The sequence below is a fragment of the Monodelphis domestica genome, chromosome 2 (assembly GCF_027887165.1).
Source record: "Monodelphis domestica isolate mMonDom1 chromosome 2, mMonDom1.pri, whole genome shotgun sequence".
In the NCBI taxonomy this organism is placed as follows: Eukaryota; Metazoa; Chordata; class Mammalia; order Didelphimorphia; family Didelphidae; genus Monodelphis; species Monodelphis domestica.
Genome location: NC_077228.1, coordinates 223,526,555 through 223,552,087, shown reverse-complemented (window position 1 = coordinate 223,552,087; position 25,533 = coordinate 223,526,555). Strand labels below are relative to the sequence as shown.

The 25,533-nt window shown below is 34.9% G+C and overlaps 1 protein-coding gene across 2 annotated transcripts in view; it reads right to left on the bottom strand.

The window, feature by feature from the left end:
• The window catches only part of LOC100029119 (ABC-type organic anion transporter ABCA8), a 157,044-nt gene that overhangs the window by 111,557 nt on the left and 19,954 nt on the right, over positions 1 to 25,533 (bottom strand). For both annotated transcript variants that reach the window (XM_056817239.1, XM_056817238.1), the window contains exons 4-6: positions 18,354 to 18,509; positions 14,732 to 14,835; positions 13,602 to 13,828 (exon numbers count right to left, since the gene is read on the bottom strand). In XM_056817239.1, coding sequence (XP_056673217.1) covers positions 13,602 to 13,828; positions 14,732 to 14,835; positions 18,354 to 18,509 — 487 coding nt within the window. The remainder of the gene's footprint in view (positions 1 to 13,601; positions 13,829 to 14,731; positions 14,836 to 18,353; positions 18,510 to 25,533) is intronic.

Below are 25,533 nucleotides of genomic sequence, written 5' to 3'. Positions count from 1 at the left end.
AAAACCAAGCAAGACATAGAAAGAATCACAAAATGTAATATAAATAATTTTGACTACATCAAACTAAAAAGCTTTTGTACAAACAAAACCAATGTAACTAAAATCAGAAGGGAAACAACAAATTGGGAAAAAAACTTCATAGAAACCTCTGACAAAGGTTTAATTACTCATATTTATAAAGAGCTAAATCAATTGTACAAAAAATCAAGCCATTCTCCAATTGATAAATGGGCAAGGGACATGGATAGGCAGTTTTCAGATAAAGAAATCAAAACTATTAACAAGCACATGAAGAAGTGTTCTAAATCTCTTATAATCAGAGAGATGCAAATCAAAACAACTCTGAGGTATCACCTCACACCTAGCAGATTGGCTAACATAACAGCAAAGGAAAGTAATGAATGCTGGAGGGGATGTGGCAAAGTAGGGACATTAATTCATTGCTGGTGGAGTTGTTTACTGATCCAACCATTCTGCAGGGCAATTTGGAACTATGCCCAAAGGGCGACAAAAGAATATCTACCCTTTGATCCAGCCATAGCATTGCTGGGTCTGTACCCCAAAGAGATAATGGACAAAAAGACTTGTACAAAAATATTCATAGCTGTGCTCTTTGTGGTGGCCAAAAACTGGAAAACGAGGGGATGCCCATCAATTGGTGAATGGCTGAACAAATTGTGGTATATGTTGGTGATGGAATACTATTGTGCTAAAAGGAATAATAAAGTGGAGGAGTTCCATGGAGACTGGAACAACCTCCAGGAAGTGATGCAGAGCGAGAGGAGAGGAACCAGGAGAACATTGTACACAGAGACTAATACACTGTGGTATAATAGAATGTAATCGACGTCTCCATTAATGGCGGTGTAATGTCCCTGAACAATTTGCAGGGATCCAGGAGAAAAAAAAAACACTATTCATAAGCAAAGGATAAACTATGGGAGTGGAAACACCAAGGAAAAGCAACTGCCTGAATACAGTGGTTGAGGGCACATGACAGAGGAGAGACTCTAAATGAACACTCTAATGCAAATATTATCAACAAAGCAATGGGTTCAAATCAAGAAAACATCTAATGCCCAGTGGATTTACGTGTCGGCTATGGGGGGTGGGGGGGAGGAAAAGATAATGATCTATGTCTTTAATGAATAATGCTTGGAAATTATCAAATAAAATATTTTTTAAAAAAAACAGAAAAACAAAGTACAGTTGAACAAATAGAGAAGTTACAATAAGTTACTGGAGAAAATATGTTCATAAAATGTAGAAGCAGTGAAACAGAAAAGGAGGTCCATAAGCTCATTGAAGAAAATAATTCCTTAAAAATTACAATTGGACAAATGGAAAATAATGACTCTTTAAGGCTTGAAGAAAAATCAAACAAAAGCAAAATAATAAAATAATAGAAGAAAATATGAAATTTCTTTATGGAAAAACAATTTATCTGAGAAATAGATAAGGGAGAAATAATTTAACATTATTGGACTGCTTAAAAACAAAGAATGAAAAAAAGAACCTGGACATCATACTAAGAGAAATTATCAAGGAAAACTAACCTGACATCCTAAAATCAAGGAGTAAAATGGGAATTGAAAGAATCCACTGAACACCTGCTGAATGGGACCCCAAAAGGAAAAATTCCAGAAATATAAAATACTAGTGTGCTATAAGAAATAATGAGGATGATTTAAGAAAAACGTGGAAAGACCTTGATATATTGATACAAAAGAAACTGAGTAGTACTGGAAAAACATTGCATATAATAACAGCAATATTATATGATGAACATTTATAAATGACTTAAGTTTTCATAGCAATACAGTAATCCAAGAGATTCCTTATGAGGAAATGTACCAGATGGTATTTTTGCCTTCACAGAAAGAACTGAATGAGTCTGAATGTAAATAGAAACATAAAATATTTCACTTTATTTTTTCACTTTTCTCTTGTTTTTTTAATTTACCTTTTACAAAAGGATTTATATGGGAAAGATATTTTGTACTTTTTAAATTTAAATTAATTTATTTAGTAAATTTATAACATTATTCCTTGATTAAAAGAATCATTTTATTTCCCTCCCTCCTGTGCAATTTCACTGAGTATTACATGTGTCCTTGATCAAAACCTATTTCCATGTTGTTGGTGTTTGCATTAGGATGTTCATTTAGTGTCTAATCCCCCAACCATATCCCCTTGACCCATGTATTCAAGCAGTTGTTTTTTCTTCTGTGTTTCTACTCTCACAGTTTTCCCTCTGAATGTGGATAATGTTTTTTTCTTGTATATACTTCCAAGTTGTTCAGCATCACTGCATTGCCATGAATGGAGAAGTGCATTACATTTGATTGTTGATTGTACTTTTGTAAAATAAATATCAGATTGTCACCTCATGGAAGGGGGAGAGAAAGGATGGATAGCAAATTTAACTCAAACTTTTAAAATGAAGGTTAAAACATTTTTTCATATAGTTAAGGGAAAAAATAGAATATTTTTAAATAGTAATGGAAATGATAAAATTTGGGAAAATTGGGACACTAATGCACTGTTCATGAAGTTGTGAACTGATCCTACAGAATAATTTTTAGATATGCCAAAGTGCTATAGTACTATGCACACCCACCAACCCAGAAATACCACTGTTAGTCTGTATCCCAAAGAAATTTATAAAAGGGTAAAAAGATCTATTTGTACAAAAACATTATAGCATGTCCTCTTTTTGTGGGTATGCCCAACAATTGGGAATGGCTGAAAAAGTTATAGCATACGATTGTAATGGAATATTATTGTCCTATACCTGGAAAGGACCCTATTCTTTCCATTTCTAAGTTTGAGGGATCATTTGGCTTGTATAGTCTTGCCAAGTTATTGAATATGGTTTGGGAAAGGTCACATTCCAGCACAATCAGCCCTGACAGAATTGTTGTCTAGAGCAGGTCTATGTTGAATCGGTCCAGATTCCAAGCTAGAACTTTCTCTCCAGTATCAGAATTATGGGGATATTTGTAGTGTAATTGAGAAACAGAAGTTACCCCACATAGGCCATATGGTTTTGCTGTTTAACTCACCTCAGAAGCCCAGATTCATGGATGGATCCATTGTTGATGAGTATAGAAAAGGCAGCCCTTGGAGATTTTTCTTTCCTTTTTTTTTAATTAAAATTTTTATTTAATTAATTTAGAATATTTTTCCATGGTTACATGATTCATGTTCTTTCCCTCCCTCTTCCCCCCTAGTCAATGTGCAATTCCACTGGGTTTAACTTGTGTCATTAATCAAGACCTATTTCCATATTATTGATAATTGCACTATGGTGATCATTTAGAGTCTCCATTCCCAATCATATCTCCATCAACCCATGTGATCAAGCAGTTTTTTTTCTTATGTGTTTTTACTCCCACAGTTCTTCCTCTGGATGTGGATAGTGTTCTTTTTTTTTTTTAACCCTTACCTTCCATATTGGAGTCAATACTGTGTATTGGCTCCAAGGCAGAAGAGTGGTAAGGGCTAGGCAATGGGGGTTAAGTGACTTGCCCAGGGTCACACAGCTGGGAAGTGTCTAAGGCCAGATTTTAACCTAGGACCTCCCGTCTCTAGGCCTGGCTTTCAATCCACTGAGCTACCCAGCTGCCCCCAGGATAGTGTTCTTTCTCATAAGTCCCTCAGAATTGTCCTGAATTATTACATTACTGCTAGTAGAGAAGCCTAGGAGATTTTTCTAAAGAAAACTGAAGGAGGGCATTCATCTGGTTCTCTATTTAAACTATTTTGTGAAAAAAGAAGACTATGGAAGCATGGCTTTGAGAAAGAAAGTTTATTGCAATACCTATTTTGTTCTCATTCTTGGTAGTATGTTTTCTATGTATATTTCTCTGGTTTAAAACACTGGTTTCCATCATTCATTTCAGTTCCTTAATATGATATTCTTAAGGAATTCTGATTCCTTATGGTTTGTGTTTCACCAAGATCTTGATTTTGACTGAACCCTCCTTTTTCTAGAGTAGTTTTTCCTCTCGTCCATGGGTTGCTTTAATTACTGGCACAGATCAGCGGCTCTTCAGAGGTTACAACAAATCAAACAAGATTCCCTAAACATAGAAGGCTGCTCACATTTAGGAAGAGCAGGTTGTGTCAAGGAATAGGTTTCTGACTCCATTTGTGTTGTTATTCATACTCTTCCTATTAAAGGGGGATACTAAGTGAAATGGGAATTAAACACTTTAGGAGATTATATAGACGGTTGACTAGAGTTTTATGCAACCTAGTCTGTAGGGTGTATGGGGTGTTCAGGGAGGGGTAGTATCTCTGGTATGGAGGGCTTGTCGTGCCCTCCTAGGGCAGCTCTCCAGCCTCTGACCCCCACCTGACACCCAGGTCTCACTTGTGGCTCCCAGTAGCTGCTAGCATGCGGCAGCGGCCACACCCCGGGCAACGGCCTCGCCAGGCCAGCCAAACCTTGTGAGGGTAGCCATCGGGTCGTCGACCCCTGGTGAACCAGGGTCTTGCTTACCCAGCATGTGAAGACTGCTTCGGCTGAACAGACGGAAGAAACCAATAAGAAGGTTGAAAGAGGGCGATGCAGCAAAGCACTGTGGAGTGCTCAGGGCGTGTTGGAGCACAAAAGACAACACGGCCATCCACTGCAGCTGAGGAAGTCTCCAGGTGTAACAACTTTTCGTGCCACTGGACCCAGGCTTCCAAAGCCGAGAGAGTGGAACTGTCTCTGTGCATCGACTTTTCCACTTAAATCTCCTTCACGCACAAGTGTTTTTGTGCACATTCATCTATCATAGATGAAAGCGCACAAAGACAATCGTCATCCTCGGTTACCGAGAGACTACTACTACTACTATTATTGTTCTCTAAGAAATGATGAGCAAGATGATTTCAGAAAAAACCTACATAAATCTAAATGAACTGATGCAGAGTAAAGTGAGCAAAACCAGTGCACTGCCCACAGTTATACCTATATAAAACAATGAATATCTGTGAAGAACTTAGCTATTCTTAGCAATACAATGATCTGAGAAGATAAACCCAAAAGGACTTATGATAAAAAATGCTATCCAATGCAAAGAAAGAAATGATAGAGCCTGAATGCAGATCAAAGCAGTTCACTCTCTACTTTATTTTCTTTTTTTTTTCGTAGATCTTTTAATAGAACATGATGAATATGGAAATATGTACATGTATAACCAATGGCAAATTGCTTACCATCTAAGAAAGGGAGAAGGGGAGATAGGAATGGAGAGAATGCAGATCTCAAAATGTTAGAAACGAATAGCAAAAGTTGTACTTATATAAGAAAGTTGAAAGAATAAACCACAAGAAATTACTTCCATTATTTTGGAGTCATTTGTCCTTTGGGGCCCCAAATATTGGTAGGTATTTTTCATTCACCATACAAATCAGTGAAAACATTATATTCCCTTCAAAAATACAGTAATTTCCATCACTAGAAATTTTTGTAAGGATTTAGCACAGGCTCTGAATGCATTTTTAAGAGGACACAATGGTCCTCAAAGGGACCATAGTTCATAATATTATGGAACAGATCAGGTAAAGCTATTACAAGCTATGGGTGGGAGAAGTAGATTCTCTCAAGGAGAAAAATCTCTGTCATTTAAATGAGTTTGGTGTATCCAAATCATTTCTCACTAGCCTATCTATAAAAAAAAAATGAAGAGAAAAGCAAAAACAATATGTAAATAACAAAAGTATTCTAGGTATAAGAAAATAATATTCATTCAAGGAAATGTAAAAGAGGGAAGAGAATTTTAGAACTGGTATTGCTACATGTTGTAACCCTGTCCCTTGTGGTGTTAACTAATGGACACTAGTGATATTGCAAACATGTTATAGAGAAATCTCATTCCAAAGAACTATAAAATACAGAGGATATTTGGAATTCAACACCAAAGTGTGCTCAACACTTCAACAGATTCAATGACAAAGTTTTCTTAGAGAAGTTACTTCAAGACTTCCGGATAAACATGGCATCAGTCTATATGCAGGACTCTTCCTCCTCAGCACCTACCAATATAGACTATTTCAAAAGACAAAAAAATAAAAATAAAAACAAAAGCAAATTCATATGAATGAAAGGACTTTACTGTAGGGCACAGCATTGAAGGTACATGGGATTTGAGCATTTCCACACTATAAGGGCGTGAAAAAGCTCCCACCAAAAAATGAGCTAATCTATCCTCCTCCACCCCACTTACGGAGACAGAGTCAGAGCCAGCGTGTGCTAGAATCAGTGGGTGAACAAGGGGCACCTCTGGGTCCTTGTCAGCTTACTAAGATGATCAAAGACCTACCCCTGAGAGCAGCTAGACCTGAAAGCCCAGCAGGCTGAAGAGCACAAACCGTGGGTGTTCGCGGAAAGATAGCACAGAGAAGGGTAGCAAACAGCAGAAGCTGCAGAGATTCGAGAGCTGACCTCAGCAAAATCCCTGCTCCTTAACTCCATACACAGAGAGCCTGCCCATCTCACTTAGATTTTGACTAAAAAGGGAAGGAAAAACTTCAACAGTGGTGGCAAATAGTGACCAGGAAGAACAGCATGCCACCACCAAGAAAAAACAAGAAAAAGGGGTTGTCGCTGGAAAACATTTACGGAGGAAAAACTCAGGCTACCGAAGAAATAGAAGAGGAAATTCAAATAAATGTACCAAAAACTTCCAAAAAATGGAAATTGTCCACAAGCTCTTAAAGAATTTACATTGGAGGTTATAAAAATGATGGAAGCCTTCTGGCAAGAAAAGTGGAAAAGTAGTTCAAAGAGAAAATAAGTTTAAAGGACAAGAACTCCCAATTGGAGAAACAGCTGGAAGCCACAAAAAGCAGGATAGACCTAAACAAAAAGGAAAACCAGTCTTTAAAATCCAGAATTAGGCAATTGGAAGACAATAGTCTTGTAAAACAGCAAGAATTAATAAAGCAAAATCACAAGGCTGACAAAATAGAAGAAAACATAAAATATCTCAAGAAAGTATGGGCATTCAACAAAATAGAAAATTTCCAAGTATTTGTAAGGAAAAGACCAGAACTAAGTGGAAATTTTGATATCCAAACACAAAGATCAAGAGAAACATGAAAAGGTAAATATGAAAGAGAGGGAAAAGTAGAAAAATGTTTTCTTTTTTTAAATTTTAATTCAAACTCTCTTCTTTAAGGGGTACAATTAGACCAAATTATACATATTAATATTTGTGGAAAATGTTATTTGTAACTCTCAAAAATGTTTTCATTATTATAGTAAGTAGAAGAATCATTCATAGGAAAATATTGGGGCATTAAAGGCTATAAAATGATATAAAAAAGGTGAGGGGGAATCTATGATGGTACTAAGAGATACTTGAAAAAATAAAATAAATAAAATAATCTTTGTCACACAAAGATACACATGGAAAGGGGAGGGGAAGAATTATAAAAGGGAGAGGAAGAGAATGCTAATAGGTGATACCCCAATATTACTCTCAGTGAAATCAATTCTGAGAGGGAAGACCATCTAGATCCATTTGGATCTTGAAGTCTATATTATCCTACAGGGTAAGGAAGAAGGGGAAACTAAGGGGGGTAGAGGGAAGGGAGCTCGAAAAACAAAAAAAGGGGAGGGAAGATGAGGGAGGAGGGTACTTAACAAACCCTAAGTAACAAGAAGGGGACTAAAAACGAGGGGCCAGAAAGGGAAGCATATCAAGGGAGGGGATTAGGGGGATTGATTAAAAGTAAACCATTGGTTTAAAAGGATATACCAAAAGAAGAAGGACAGAACTAGAAAAGGATATAAAAATGCTAGGGAATTCACAAGTGACAATCATAACTTTGAATATTAATGGGATGAACTCACCCATAAAACATAGACAAATAGGAGAGTGGATTAGAATCCAGAATCCTACTATATGTTGTCTACAAGAAACCCACATGAGGTGAATAGATACACCCAAGGAGAGAATAAAAGGGTGGAACAAGACCTATTGGGCCCCAACTACAGAAAGAAGGCAGGAGTTGCTATAATGATATTTGAAAAAGCCAAAGTAAAAATAGACCTAATTAAAAGGGATAGGGAAGGTAAATACATCCTGATAAAAGGGAGTATAGATAATGAGGAAATATCACTAATCAGCATGTATGCACCATATGGTATAGCACCCAAATTTCTAATGGAGAAACTAGTAGAATTCAAGGAGGAAATAGATAGTAAAACTATACTAGTGGGAGACCTGAACCTACAACTATCAAATTTAGATAAATCAAATAAAAAAATAAATAAGAAAGATGTAAAAGAGGTTAGTGAAATCTTAGAAAAATTAGAGTTAGTAGATATATGGAGAAAAATAAATAGGGACAAAAAGGAATACACCTTCTTTTAAGCAGCACATGGCACATTCACAAAGATTGACAATATACTAGGTCATAAAAACATGGCATACAACTGCAGAAAAGCAGAAATAATAAATGCAACCTTTCCAGATCACAAGGCAATAAAAATAATGATCAGTAAGGGTACATGAAGAGCTAAATCAAAAACCAATTGGAAATTATATAATATGATCCTCCAAAATTGACTAGTCAGAGAACAAATCATAGAAACAATTATTAATCTCATTGAAGAAAATGATAATGATGAGGCATCATTTCAAACACTATGGGATACAGCCAAAGAAGTACACAGAGGAAATTTTATATCCTTGAGTTCATATATTAACAAATTAGGAAAGGCAGAGATCAATGAATTGGACATGCAAATCAAAAAACTTGAAAGGGAACAAAATAAAACCCCCCAGAAGAAAACCAAATTAGAGATCCTAAAAATTAAGGAAGAAATCAATAAAATCAAAAGTGATAGAACTATTGAACTAATAAATAAGACTAGAAGCTGGTATTTTGAAAAAACAAAAAAAAATAGATAAAATACTGGTCAATCTAATAAAAAAGAAGAAAGCAGAAAATCAAATTCACAGTATTATGGATGGAAAGGTAGAACTCACCTCCAATGAAGAGGAAATTAAGGCAATCTTTAAAAACTATTTTGCCCAGTTATATGCAATAAGTATGGCAATCTAGGTGATATGGATGAATATTAACAAAAATATAAATTACCCAAATTAACAGAAGATGAAATAGAATTCTTAAACAATCCCATAACAGAAAAAGAAATTGAACAGACCATGAAAGAACTCCCTAAGAAAAAAATCCCCAGGGCCTGATGGATTCAAAGTGAATTCTATCAAACATTCAAAGAAAAGCTAATCCCAATATTATACAAACTATTTGACATAATAAGCAAACAGGGAGTTCTACCAAATTCATTTTATGACACAAATATGGTACTGATCCCAAAGCCAGGCAGGCCAAAAACAGAGAAAGAAAAGTACAGACCAATCTCCTTAATGAACATAGATGCAAAAATCTTAAACAGGATACAAGCAAAAAGACTCCAGCAAGTCATCACGAGGGCTATTCACTTTGATCAGGTGGGATTTATACCAGGGATGTAAGGATGGTTCACTATCAGGAAAACCATCCACATAATTGACCATATAAACAAGCAAACCAACAAAAATCACATGATTATATCAATAGATGCCAACATCATCTACAATGGGGATAAACTAGATGCATTCCCAATAAAATCAGGAGTGAAACAAGGATGCTCCTTATCACCTTTATTATTCAACATTGTACTAGAAACACTAGCAGTAGCAATTGGAGAAGAAAAAGAAATTGAGGGTATTAAAATTGGCAATGAGGAGACCAAGTTATCACTCTTTGAGGATGACATGATGGTCTACTTAACAAATCCTGGAGAATCAATTAAAAAACTAGTGGAAAATATCAACAACTTTAGCAAAGTTGCAGGATACTAAAGAAACCCACACAAGTCATCAGCATTTCTATATATCTCCAATACATCTCAGCAACAGGAATTAGAAAGAGAAATTCCATTCAAAATCACCTTAGACAATATAAAATACTTAGGAATCTATCTGCCGAGGCAAATTCAGGATCTATATGAACACAACTAAAAACACTTTCCACATGACTAAAACTAGATGTGAGCAATTGGAAAAACATTAACTGCTCATGGGTAGGACGAGCCAATATAATAAAAATTACCACCCTACCCATTCTTATCTACCTATTTAGTGCCATACACATTGAACTTCCAAAAAACTTTTTTACTGAACTAGAAAAAAAACATAAGAAATTTCATTTGGAAGAACAAAAGATCAAGGATATCCAGGGAAATAATGAAAAAAAAAATAGAAAGGAAGGTGGCCTTGCAGTCCCAGATCTCAAACTATTGTATAAAGCAGTGGTCATCAAAACAATTTGGTACTGACTAAGAGACAGAAAGGAGGATCAGTGGAATAGACTTTGAGTAAGTCACCTCAGCAAGACAGTCTATGACAAACCCAAAGGCCCCAGCTTTGGGGACAAAAATCCAGTATTTAATAAAAACTCCTGGGAAAATTGGAAGGCAGTATGGGAGAGATTAGGTTGGGATCAACACCTCACACCCTACATCAAGATAAACTCAGAATGGGTGAATGACTTGAACATAAAGAAGGAAACAATAAGTAAATCATGTGAACACAGAATAGTGTACACGTCAGACCTTTGGGAAGGGAAAGATTTTAAAACCAAGCTAGACTTAGAAATAGCCACAAAATGTAAAATAAATAATTTTGACTACATCAAATTAAAGAAGTTTTTGTACAAACAAAACCAATGTAACTAAAATCAGAAGGGAAGCAACAAATTGGGAAACAATCTTCATAACAAAAACCTCTGACAAAGGTTTAATTACTCAGAATTACAAAGAGCTAAATCAATTGTACAAAAAATCAAACCATTCTCCAATTGATAAATGGGCAAGAGACATGGATAGGCAGTTCTCAGTTAAAGAAATCAAAACTATTAATAAGCACATGAAAAATTGTTCTAAATCTCTGATAATCAGAGAGATGCAAATAAAAACAACTCTGAGGTATCACCTCACACCTAGCATATTGGCTAACATGACAGCTATGGAAAGTAATGAATGTTGGAGGGGCTGTGGCAAAGTCAGGACATTAATGAATTGCTGGTGGAGTTGTAAATTGATCCAACCATTCTGGAGTGCAGTTTGGAACTATGCCTAAAGGGTGATGAAAGACTGTCTGCCCTTTGATCCAGACATAGCATTGCATGGTTTGTACCCAGAAGAGATAATAAGGAAAAAGACTAGTACAAGAATATTCATAGCTGCAGTCTTTGTGGTGGCAAAAAATTGGACTATGAGGGGATGCCCTTCAATTGGGGAATGGCTGGATAAATTGTGGTATTTGTTGGTGATGGAATACTATTGTGCTCAAAGGAATAATAAAGTGGAGGAATTCCATGGGAACTGGAATGACCTCCAGGAGTTGATACAGAGTGAAAGGAGCAGAACTAGGAGAACATTGTACCTAGAGACTGATACACTGTGGTATTATCAAATGTAATGGACTCCTCCATTAGTAGTAATGCAGTGATCCTGAACAACTTGGAGGAATCTATGAGAAAGAACACTACCTACATTCAGATTAAAAACTGTGGGAGTAGAAACACAGAAGAAAAACAACTGCTTGATTATGTGGGTTCAGGGGGATATGATTGGGATATATACTTTTAATGAACATCCTAGTGTAAACTTCAAAAACATGGAAATAGGTTCTGATCAAGGTCATGTATACTACCCAGTGGAATTGTGCCTTGGCTATGGGAAGGGCAGGGGGAGCGAAGGGTGGATAAAATATGATTTTTATAACTAAGGAATAATGTTTGAAATTGACCAAATAAAAATAAAATTAAATTTAAAAATGCTAAAGCTTAAAAAAAGAAACTATTTCAACAACTTAAATTGCTGGAGGAATATTCACTATTATTTAAAATGAAAATATTAATTAAGAAAAGGAAAACATGTTATGAAAAATCTTGAAAGAAGACTTAGAGGATGGGAGGAAAGACCTTCTAACCTGGAAAATGGATGAGATTTGCTCAATTTACAACAAAATGTAGGCTAATGATAAAATGGAGATACATATGTTGGGAGAGGAAAGCTACAATGCATTCTCTTTCTTTGCCTCTATAAGGAATTCCAAAAATGTTCTTGTACAGCAACTTCTTTAATATAAGTTTAGAAATTCCAGAGATGATGATTAGGAAGAGGGAAACAGTCTGCTGTAGAGGAAAGAATATTTGCTTTGAAGTTTAAAGACCTATATTCAAACTGAAATTCTGCTGCTTACTACTGCATTAATTACTTGGAGGCACAATTTACTCCCCAAAAATAAGGAGTTGGAGGAAATGATTTCTAAGAACTCTTTCAGTTCTAGATATGAAAAATTCCATGATTCAGATTCATTTCTTTGATGGTCATGATAACACTGATACTAACTACCTTGAGGAGATCATTATAAGAATAACTTTAAAGCACCATTAAGACAATAATTTTCATAACTATTTGGTCCCAAAGTTCTGGCATTGTTAAAAAAAAAAAACAACCACAAAATACACCTAGTAGTTGTATTACTTATCTTCCATAACATATGACTTTTTGACTCTATAACATTACTCAAGTTCTCTTTGTCCTTCCAGTCCAAAACACCCCTTCTCAATCATTACTCCCTCATATCGTTTTTCCTCCTTTATTAGAAAATAAGTTCAATGAGGTCAATAATTGTCTTTTTTTCTGGTATTTGTGTCCTTAACTCTTAGCAATACTTTGCAATTAACTGATTTACTCATTGGTTTATTCATTTAATATTCTCCTTAGTCTTATTTGAACAATGCTAAAATGTCCCAGTTCCATAATATAACTCAATAGGACTTATAGGATGTATCTAATAAATTTGAGACTTTCTGATAAATCTCCTATTCAGGATTTACTCAGTATCCTATAAATCTTGCTCTAGTTATTTTTAATATTTCATGGGTACCAGTATGGCATGGATATTGTTTATATTTAATCTTTTTCTGGATCAATTCAGCTCTTTTTCTAGTTTTATATGATCTTAGTGATGATATTTATATCACTTTCAACATTCAAGTCATTATTGGTAATGAGGTATAACCAATATATGTGACCATTTCCCCACAAATTTTTTGGCCATAGTTAGGCCATATGGTTAGGCAATAACCATATACAGTACTTTAATATGTAAGAAAATATGTACAGCAGAGATTCCTGAAAGGCTATCATATGTAAATTTGTTCCAATGTCATGTCACTATTTGGTTTTCTTTTAATGTTGCTCAATCTTACTCAGAATGTGCAAAATAAATGTATCAGCTATTCTAGTAGGAAGACTAGTCAGGCCACTTAATGTCTTAAGATCCTACTCCTTATGGATATAGGTGTGTCTAGTGGAAGGGATATATATATATGTATATATATATGTATATACATATATATGTTTTAAATTATCAATGTATTAAGTATATGAAGTTTAAATCATAATCCTGGAGAACAAGATAGTAGTTTTTAGTTAGCTCATATCTTCTACTTATTCATATTCTATTTATTCTAATTTATTTTGCATTACTTAAAGGCAAAATACTTATATAACTTACCAGAAAGCTGAATCTTGGAGGCCCATTATTGTCATCCATTCCTTAACTTTTTTTCTCTCTCTTGTAACATTAATGGTTAAAAAATATATCATTGGAGAGAAAGAAACTATGTAGATTAAAATGACAAAATTGCTTATAATTAAAGACTGGCCAATGAAAGGATGAACCTTCATCGTTATTCCATTGATTGACATGAGCTGATCCATCACCGAATAATTTGTTGTGATCTAAAATGACATATTAACATTTTAAAAGTCAATCAATTTCTTAAATAAGTGAATGTATTTGAGGACATTTTACATTCTTTTACTTCTTTCAGTCTTTAGCATTTACAGATGTGTTACATTCTTTAATAATTGGAAAATTTAATTGTAGGATGTCCTCAATATTATCTAATTAGCATTTAGCAAACATTGATAAGTATCTAATTATATACTCATCTAGTATACAAAGATAGTCTCTTCCTTTAAATTGTTTTCTATTGTGAAGTAGAGATTGATGAGGTCAAGCGGGGAGAGGGATAAAGGGTGGAAAGAGAAACAAATCAGTTTAAGAATATTTTATTTTAGTAGGGGTAAAATACTTTAATTAAAACAGGGACTTCCATATGGTATCTGAGCTTAATCTTGATGGAAAAAGAATTTTGAAAGGCAAAGAGGAAGAGATGCATTTTTGGCAAGGAAGAAGGCTTGTGCAAAAACAGGGAGCAGGGGTTCAGTGGCTAGAGTCAGGCTAGAGACAGGAGGTCCTAGGTTCAAATCTGACCTCAGACACTTCCCAGCTGTGTGACCCTGGGCAAGACACTTAACCCCCATTGCCTAGTCCTTACCACTCTTCTGCCTTGGAGCCAATACACAGTATTGACTCCAAGATGGAAGGAAAGGGTTTAAAAAAAACAAGGAGGGAGGAAACTGCACATTGAATTTGTAGAACAACTAGTAGTGAAATTTGACTAGAACACAGCACAAATGAAACATATGTGGGCTGGAATCAGATCATGAATATCCTTTAATGCCAGAATGAGGAATTAAGATTTCATCATTGGAGCAATAGGAGTTAGTAAGCAAAAAAGTGATGGCATCAGAGTATAATTTATATAATCATTAGGATTCTCAAAATTAGATACTTACTTCTATAATGGCAGAATTTATGATAGTTTGAAGAGCAACAAAACCTTCTTCCCAATATTCTTCAAGAGAACACCTGATTTCTTTAGAATTATTTATGCAATATTCTTTAATGAGAAATAAAAACATCATTATTGTATAAGATTACAATGGGAAGAATTATTTTGCTTTGAATCTCTGGAGAACCTTTTTATGTGGGGTAAGGTGAATGAGCATTCCTATAAAACTTTATATGCCAGGCATTGTGCTAAGCCCTCTTATAATTGTTTTTTCAACTGATGCTTACAATAGCCAGGCAAGGCAGATGCTACTATTGCTTCCATTTTTCAGTTAAGGAAACTAAGGCAAAAGGAGGTTAAATGCCTTTTCTTGATTCACACATCCAGTATCAGTCTGAGATTGAATTAGAACTCAGGTCTTGCTGAATTTGGGTCCAATGTTCTCTCCATTATGCCACCAGTTTCCTCTGGTGCATTTAGTTTAAAGCAATTTTGTTATGTGTGGGTATGTTGTATGATAAAATATATTAACATAGTCTGAAGCAAAATAACTTGATTTATTTTGGGGGTTGACCAATATATAAATTCCTTTGGGGCCCAGAGTTAAAAAATATTGGAAGTTGAAACCATATTTAGTGAGTACTCTTTACATTGTTTGCTAAAGCAGCCTGAGTTGTCATTATTGGAAGCTGAGAGAAGGGTGTTTTAAAGGAACAAGTAAGAAGTCACAAAGCATGCTCATGATAGATTTTTTCAAAAATTTAGAATAAATCAGTTGGGTAGAGCTTCTCTGACTTCGCTGAATATCTTTCCCACCTACCCAAACACCTCTTCTTTGTCCAATATTCTCAAGATTTTTTATTTTTAAAAGAGACACATTTCTTCTCCACCTAATAGAATGCTCACACTATAGAGTCATCACAAAGTTCCTTCTAATTACTCATTTACTTTTTAAAATTTGTGGTCTTGTGTTTCTATTTCCAAGTTTCTACTCATTTTAGTCATTTTTATCCAAAATATTTAAAAGTTCTCTATCTCAACAAAGATCCATTTTCCCCTATAAGGTCATAACCAGCTTCAGAGAGTATACTATTTTTGCCCAGGTATTTTGCCTTTTGGACTATCTATCACATTCCAAGATTGCCTCTCATTTGTATTAGAAGCTTCCTGTTCTTGAGTGATCCTAATTGTGGTTCCTTGCCAAGTATAGTTTTTATGGCATTTATTTTTAATAGTATTTTTTTATGTGGGAGTGTAGGATTTTAATTTTTATATTCTTGGGACTTTTCATTTTGGGGATTTCATTATGGAGATGATGCACTGATTCCTTTTATCTTTACTTTCTTTTTCGTTCTAATAGATTTGGTCAATTTTCGCTTAAGACTTCTTGAAATATAGCTTTCAGGCCCCCCTTTTTCAAATTGTGTTTTCAAGGCATTGTCTCTTTTTTAATCTCTTTTCTAGGTCTTTTTTTTATATCACAGATATCAAATACTTTACAATTTTCTTTTCTATTTTTCAATCATTTAAATTTTGTTTTAATATTTCTACCTATCTCATGGCTTGTTGCTTTCTGATTAGTCTATTTTGGTTTTTAAGTTAATTCATAGTTTGTATGAGGTTTACATTTTCTCTTTTAATCTACTTATCCTTCTTCCAATTCTTTCCTTCAGAGATTTTATTTCATTTTCTCCTAATTTGCTTTAGTGTGTGTAAGTGTGTATGTGTGTGTAATCTTTGTAAAAAGCATTTTTTTCTTTGAGTCTTTTGTGGAAGTACTTACAGAATTTCCCTTTTGGAGGAAATTTCTAGCTCTATGACTTTTTTTCATTGGTTGAGGGCTTCTTTGACTTACTCATCTCTCAAACTTTAGTTATTGAATTGGAGATTTGTGTCAGGATCAAGGATCTGCACATTGCTATACTTGCAAGAGAATTGATCCATCCGTTTAGTCTTGATGTGGGTGCTTGTGCTAATTTCCACTTCCTGAGTTTATGTCCCCCTAGATTTTTGAGGTTTGGAGTGATGAATCTTTAGGGTCTTTTCAAGACAGAGTGCCAGATACTTTCCCACGGGCATGGGGAAATGGGCTGCCATATGCCTCTGGTCACTGCCCATTCCTATTATTTCCTGAACACCCCATTTGGGGAGTAGGGGGTGGATCCTATTCTCTTGTTACTTCAGAGGACAGAATCTTATAGGATATATTTGTCCATAACCTATCTCGGGCCAGACTACTAAATTGTTGGCTTATTTGTTCTTTGTCAATGGATTTGCTGACAGCATCCCTTCATATTATCTATTAATTTCTGTTAACTTCCTATTACCTATTAACTTTGTTTACTTCAGGAGTAGAAGTCACTAATAGTTTATTGAGGATTTCTTGATCATTATTTGGGCTGGTGTGTATATCAGGTTTTGGCAGGAATAGGTAAATGGGTGGTCTGTCTCTTGTTCAGAAAGCCTTCTTGGCTGTAAGTTTGATACTTGTAATTATTTGTTTAATAGATTAAAATCAATTGTAGCCAACTCTGAAATAAAATCAACTTGTGGAAAAGGAAAGAAAGAAGGAAAATGATGATTCTTTCATGTAGACATTGATCTTGTACTGGCTGGATATGGGTGCAAAGTTCCTGGCTAAGGTGTTAGACTAAACCTCTAATTCCAAACTGATCAGTTAGGTGCAGTATGACTCCCATACTATTGGTTCAAGAAGAGATCAGTTGAAATAGCTGACTGTGAAGATAATTTGAAGCTATCTCTACAAGTGGGAAAAATATTTAGAAGCGTCAAATTAGGGAAATAAAGATAACAAATATTCTTGAGTTGTTTTTTGGAAACAAGATGGAAATATACATTTAGAGCTGTCAACCTATCCATGTTCATTGACCTAGGGATCCCCTTACCAGTATTAGGCCTTAAGGGCATTACTGAGGTGGTAAAAAAAAACTGTGCATTTATGAAAATATTCAGTGAAGCTTTGTTTGTAATGACAAAAATAACAGAAAATAATACAAATGCAATGAATGAAATGATTGTATACATTATGAAAACTAAATTTAACAGATTGCATTCTATTATTAGAAATGACATATATCAGAAATATAAAGAAAATAAGGGAAATATATAAAGAGATAAAAAGAGAATAATACAAACTATGATTACATTTAAAGATAGAAGCACCAAAATAAAGAGAAAAAAAAGTAAAACAAATTGGAAAGAAACTCAAAAGCTAAGGATGTTTATGTGAGCACACATGTATAAATTACTTATTTTAAACAAATTATAAATGTGGAATGTGTGATTTTGCATATAAATATTTTATGTACTTGTTTATTTAAGTTTTTGTTGATGGTCTTGGTTATTAAGTATCTGATAACAAATTTTAAAAAAGAAAAAACAGGATATAACAAAGATGAGAGGGAAATATACATTTGAATAGGAACATGTTCACTAAGAGTTATTCTCTTAGAGGAAAATATTCTTTATTTCAGTAAAGATGCATGCTATTTGAGTTTAAGTATGGAATTTATATTGTTGAAATCATCTCTTTTATACTTCATACCCTCATAATTCCACCATCTTATTATAAAATCCATAAGTTCAGAATAATAAAGGAAAGTCACCTGAAAGTTCATTAAATTCCTCTATTAATTGAAAATGATAATGCATTGTCTTCAACTCATATGAAAACATATTATGAAAGAGGACTTCAAATGGGAAAAAGAATCCACGAGATACATTTCCAACTTTTTCATTTGTAATCCCAATGATATTTATTCCTGCCATGCACAAAAAAAAAAAAGCCATTAAGGAGATTAATGGATAACTAGCTGATTTACATAAAGTTCCTCAATACTTGAAGTAACTCAATTGTATAGAAGACTTACATATAGCAGCATAGACAAGGAGGTATTTCTAATAATCTAAAATGCTAATAATGAATAAGAAATGCATTTTATTTTACACTACCATCTTAAATCACCTTTGATCTGAAAATGCCATTTAAAACCATTTAACAAAGTATATGTACAAATTTATAGACAAGTAGGATAAGGAGGGAGCTTAACAGAAAGTTCATCAGTCTTCAGCATAGATATCTTTATCAGGTGATAATATATTCTGATTAAAGATGAATGATTTACTTTTTACTTATGATAAATTTGGAGTAAATAGTGTAATAATGAAAATCTTTTCATCTCAGGTAGAGGTGAGTCTACATAAAGCTGGAAAAATGATGATAGTGAATATACAAAATGCCTAAAGATTGTAAATTACTTCAGTTCTTTTGGTTCCTCTCTCTTATAGTTGTAATTTACCCACTCACTTATCCCTTTCTCTCCTCTCCCTCAACCCAGAGAAAAAGCAATATGGACATTGAAATTTATAAACATTTTGTTCTGCTTTGTTAACCTCTGGGAGAGGTTCAATTTGTGCCTCAAAGGCAACTTAACTTTTCAACATTGCAGAAACCCATGTGATCCCAAATACTAGCCACAAGAATAAACTGCAAGCACCATCAGGCTCCTCTCAAAGTTTTTCTGTTGATGATGGCAATATCTAATATCTTCATGGGGTAAAGTTCCTTTCCCCCAAAAAGCAGCTCCTAGTTTAATTCAGGAGCATTATATTTATGATTTGTAAGTTTGTTTTTCTTCATATGTGCAGAGGAAAAACAGGGTATATAAATCATGAAAATCATAAATATAGAGCTGTGAATACTCTGAGAGGTCATAAAGTCCAAACCTTCATTTTTTCAATGAAGATAGTAGGGTAGAGGAAGATTAAATGTCACACAGCTAATACCTTGGCTCATCACTCATTTAACTTTCTGCAACCTGCTCCCTATTGAAGATCTTTGTATATCCAAAACTTGGAGCTGTTAACCCTAATCCCAGTTCGTCACTAAACTAATCTTAAATGTTTAGAGATTATGAGTCTATCCTAACACTACAGGGGAAAACATTGTAATATTTTGTTTTGCTTTTAATGAAGGAGGAATAATTGGAGTCCTGAGAGCAGGGGATTCACTATCGCTGGAGGTTGGGTGGACTGGACTGCTATGCATATAGATTGCCTGAAGTGGGCTTGATAACTACATAATCCATTATAATAAATACCAGTTGAAGCAGTGTTATAATAACCAAGAGTTTAAGCTAATTGGCACAGCTAGGTGACTCATTGGATGTAGAGACAGGCACAAATAATAGAGAAAATGGGAGGACCTGGGTTCGAATTTGAACTCATATACTTCTTAGTTGTGTGACCCTGGGCAAATCACTTAACTCCCATTGTCTAACCTTTATTTTTCTTCTGCCTGGGAACTGATACTTAGTATCAATTATAAGACAGAAGGGAAGGGTTTAAAAAAAACAAACAAATAAATAAACTAGTTGGAAGACTGATGATACTGAAGTGGACTTCAGTAAGAACTAGCTCAGGTTCAAGAATATGTAATAATTAAAATTGTGATGCTAAGAGTAGCTTAATAACTTTATTAAATCAAAATGGTAGTAGTAGTAGTAAAGGGAGGGAAAGATAGTAGAGGGGTAAAGAGATACTTAACTTTCTAATCTATGGGCCACCATGATGGGCCTGTGGTTAAACTCTGAAAAGGGTTCCCTCATTTCTCCATGCTCCAGCCAGAAGACCCCATAGAACATCTGGTCTTCACTTATAAGCTCTTTTCTCCATCCACTAACTTTCACATATCACATCCCAGGAACCTCTCATAGTTTCTTAATTTGCCTGGGTCACCCAGGGGGGAATTGATTGTGGAATCAGTTTCCTGTCTCCTTGGTTCCTTGGTTCTTTTACTTTCTTTCTCTGAGGGCTTATCTATACATGAATTTACTCAGTGTTTTTGACCTCCGAGTCATTGAGAGGTGAGAGATTTTTAAAAGTGACATAATGGAGAGAGAAATTTGCTCCAGACAAATAGAAAAGTCTAATAATGAGCCTGGGGAGCTCTGAGTCTAAAGGTAAATAGGATGGAATAAGTAGGGCTGTGTTTGAGAATATTAAAATTTATAAGGCACTGTTGACATTATATTCCATCAGTAAAGTAGGAAAACTGCATCTAAATACCTAATTGTCAAGAATCATTATATAATAAATAAGAGATAAAAAGCCAACTTAATTCCCCAATATACCCTATAAAAGCTCTACCTCATTTTATATTTCTTCTCTCTCTATTTCCTTTCCTTAAATAGAGTCCTGAGGTAAGGGGTTATCTCTGACTGGCACAGACTAGAGGAGGGAGTAGCAAAGAAATGAGGGAAATATGATAATTAAAAATAGTGGGGGTGCATTTTATTAAGGACCATTTTTATTCAAATATTAGAACAAAATGGAGGAAGTTATATTATGATAATATCCTAAGGGCCTCAAACATATAGAAGACTTTTAGTATTTTAATATTGCATGTGCTATAATAAAATCTAAAAGGGAGATTGGAAATGAAAGTTGCTTATTTTAGAATGAGGCAAATCAAAGACACAAGATAGACAAGCAATATTCACTGGTTGTCTTCCCTGACTATCAAGAAACAATCTTGAAAGGCAATGAAAACAAATTAACTGGAAATTATATATTTTTTTAATCTGTAATAAAAATTTTATCTAGGACTTCCGGGTAAGCATGGCGGCAATCTAAACGCAGCTTACTTACTCTCCCCAGAAAATACTGATAAAGACTACCCCAAAATACCCTAAGAATCATTTTCAGAGGAAAGCTGTAAAGTGGGACACAGCATTGAAGGTGTGTAGGATTGGGGCTTTTCCAGTATATAAGAGGGTGAAAGGGCTTCCACCCAAATGCAAGCTGATCCACCCCCCTCCACCCCCACCTACAGAGTCAGAGCCAGAGCACGCCAAGACAAATGAGCAAAAGAAGCCTCTAGAGTGAGTAAGGGCCACCTCTGTGTCCTTGGGAGCTGACTAGGTCAGCAGAGGACACACGCCTGAAAGCAGCTAGGTGGAAAACCCCAATGTACGAACGAGCACAGACCTTAGGTACCCAGAGCCAGCATGCCCGCTGGAGCCAGGAAGTGAGTGAGGAGTGCTTCTAGAGAGAGCAGGGGGCACTTCTGAGTCCTTGGGACCTGACTAGGGCACCCCGGGGACTTACCCCTAAAAGCAGCTAGACCAGAAACCCAGGGGGCAGGAGAGCATGACGCTGAGTGCCCCTGGGAGTTGCAAAAGACTGCTGTGAATCAAGAGCCTGCCCCAGGCAAAATCCTTGCTTCTTAACTCCATACACAGAAAAGCTGCCCAGCTGACTGAGATTTCTGACTAAAGAAGGAAGGGAAAATATCCAGAAAAATGGCTAATCATGACAGGAGCCTCAAAATTCTTCCAAAAAACATAAAAAAAAAAGCGGTGACCCTCAACAGCTTTTAGAGAGGAAAAACCCAGGCTACAGAGGAAATACTGGACGAAACTCAAACAAAGGCAAAACCAAAAAATCCCTGGAAATTGTTCATAAGACCTGGAAAAATATCAAATGCAGCTTATCCAAAAGATGGAAGCCTTCTGGTTACAGAAGTGGGAAATGGTTCAAAAAAAAAAAAAGGAAGAAATCATAGCTGAATACCAAAAGGTTAAAGCAGAAAATCAAAAGATTTTAACAGAAAACCAGGTCCTAAGAACCAGAATTGAGCAACTGGAAACCAATGATCTTGCAAAACAGCAAGAATTAATGAGGCAAAGACAAAAGACTGAAAAAATAGTAGAAAGCATAAAATATCTCACTGATAAGGTGATAGATCATGAAAACAGAGGAAGGAGGGGCAATTTGAGAATCATTGGTCTACCTGAAAAGCCAGAAATAAACAGAAACCTTGACACCATACTACAAGAGATCATCCAAGAAAACTGCCCTGAAATTCTAGAACAAGGGGGCAAAATAGACATTAAAAGAGTTCATAGAACACCCTCTACTCTAAACCAAAAAACAACTCCCAGAAATGTAATTGCCAAATTCCAGAGCTTTCAAGCTAAGGAGAAAATCCTACAAGAAACCAAAAAGAAACAATTCAGATACAAAGAAGCATCAATCAGGATCACACAAGACCTGGTAGCTTCAAAACTAAAAGACCTCAAGACCTGGGACATGATATTCAGAAAGGAAAGAGAATTGGGTCTTCAACCAAGAATCACCTATCCATCAAAACTGACTATATACTTCCAGGAGAAAGTATGGGCATTCAACAAAATAGAAGATTTCCAAGAATTTGTAAGGAAAAGACCAGAACTAAGTGGAAAGTTTAATATCCAAACACAAAGATCAAGAGAAACATGGAAAACATAAATATGAAAGAGAGGGAAAAGGAGAAAAATGTTTTTTTTCTTTTTCTTTTATTCAAACTCTCTTCTTTAAGGGCTACAATTAGATCAAATTATATATGTTAATATATGGGGAAAATGTTATTTGTAATTCTCAAAATGTTTTCATTATTATAGTAAATAGAATAATCATTCATAGAAAAAGAATGGGGCATTAAAGGATATAAAATGATATGAAAATAAAGGTTGAAGGGGAAATGATGATGGTACTAAGAGATACCTGAAGAAATAAAATAAATAGTGTAATCTTTGTCACACAAAGATACACATAGGAGGGGGAGTGGGGAACTACTCTTATGAAAGGGAGAGGAAGAGAGGGCTAATAGGCAATACTCGAATATTACTCTCAGTGAACCAACTCTGAGAGGGAAGAGCATCTAGATCCATTGGAATCTTGAAGTCTATCTTATCCTACAGGGTAAGGAAGAAGGGAAAACTAAGGGGTGTATGGGGGAGAGAGCTCAAAAAACAGGAGGGAACGAGAGGGAGGAGGGAACTTAACAGACCCTAAAAGAACAAGAAGGGAACAAAAAGGGTGGGGCCAGAAAGGGAATAAAGGGAGGGGAATAGGGTGACTGACTAAAAGCAAACCACCAGTTTAAAAGGATATAGCAAAAGAAGAAAGGTCAGAACCAGGAGAGGATATCAAAATGGTAGGGAGTCCAAAAGTGACAATCATAACTCTAAATGTGAATAGGATGAATCCACTCATAAAACATAGACGAATAGGAGACTGGATTAGAATCCAGAATCCTACAATATGTTGTCTACAAGAAACACACATGAGGCAAGTACATACTCACAAGGTCAGAATTAAAGGGTGGAACAAGACCTATTGGAATTCAACTGACAGAAAGAAGGCAGGATTAATAATCATGATATCTGACAAAGCCAAAGTAAAAATAGACCTGATTAAAAGGGACAGGGAAGGTAAATACTTCCTAATAAAAGTGAGTATAGATAATGAAGAAATATCACTAATCAACATGTAGATGCCAAATGGTATAGCATCCAAATTTCTAATGGAGAAACTAGTAGAATTAAAGGAGGAAATAGATAGAAAAACTATACTAGTGGGAGATCTGGACCTACCACTATTGATGAATCAAATAAAAAAGTAAATAAAAAAGAGGTAAAAAGGTGAATGAAATCTTAGAAAAATTAGAGTTAGTAGATATATGGAGAGAAACAAATAGGGACAAAAAGGAATACACCTTCTTTTCAGCACCACATGACACATTCACAAAGATTGACAATATACTAGGTCATAAAAACATGGCATACAACAACAGAAAAGCAGAAATAATAAATGCAACCTTTCCAGATCATAAGACAATAAAAATAATGATCAGTAAGGGAACATGGAGAGCTAAATAAAAAATTAACTGGAAATTAAATAATATGATTCTCCAAAATTGATTAGTCAGAGAACAAATCATAGAAACAATTAATAATTTCATTGAAGAAAATGACAATAATGAGACATTCTTTCAAACTTTATGGGATGCATCCAAATCAGTAATCAAGAGGAAATTTATATACTTGAGTTCATATATTAACAAATTAGGAAGGGCAGAGATCAATTAATTGGACATGCAAATCAAAAAAACTTGAAAGGGAACAAATTAAAAACCCCCAGAAGAAAACCAAATTAGAGATCCTAAAAATTAAGGGAGAAATCAATAAAATTGAAAGTGATAGAACTATTGAACTAATGAATAAGACTTGAAGTTGACATTTTGAAAAAACAAACAAAATAGACAAAATATTGGTCAATTTAATAAAAAAAGAGGAAAGAAGAAAATCAAATTAGCAGTATTAGGGATGAAAATGGAGAACTCACCTTCAATGAAGAAGAAATTAAGGCAATCATTAAAAACCATTTTGCCCAATTATATGGCAATAAATATGGCAATCTAGGTGATATGGATGAATATTAACAAAAATATAAATTGCCCAGATTAACAGAAGAAGAAATAGAATTCTTAAATAACCCCATATCAGAAAAAGAAATTGAATAGGCCATGAAAGAACTCCCTAAGAAAAAATCCCCAGGGCCTGATGGATTCAAAGTGAATTCTATCAAACATTCAAAGAACAGCTAATCCCAATACTATACAAACTATTTGACATAATAAGCAAACAGGGAGTTCTACCAAATTCATTTTACGACACAAATATGGTACTGATCCCAAAGCCAGGCAGGCCAAAAACAGAGAAAGAAAACTACAGACCAATCTCCTTAATGAACATAGATGCAAAAAATCTTAAATGGGATACAAGCAAAAAGACTCCAGCAAGTCATCATGAGAGTTGTTCATTTTGATCAGGTGTTATTTATACCAGGAATGTAAGGATGGTTAAATATCAGGAAAACCATCCATATAATTGACCATATAAACAAGCAAACCAACAAAAATCACATGATTATCTCAATAGATGAAGAAAAAAACCTTTGACA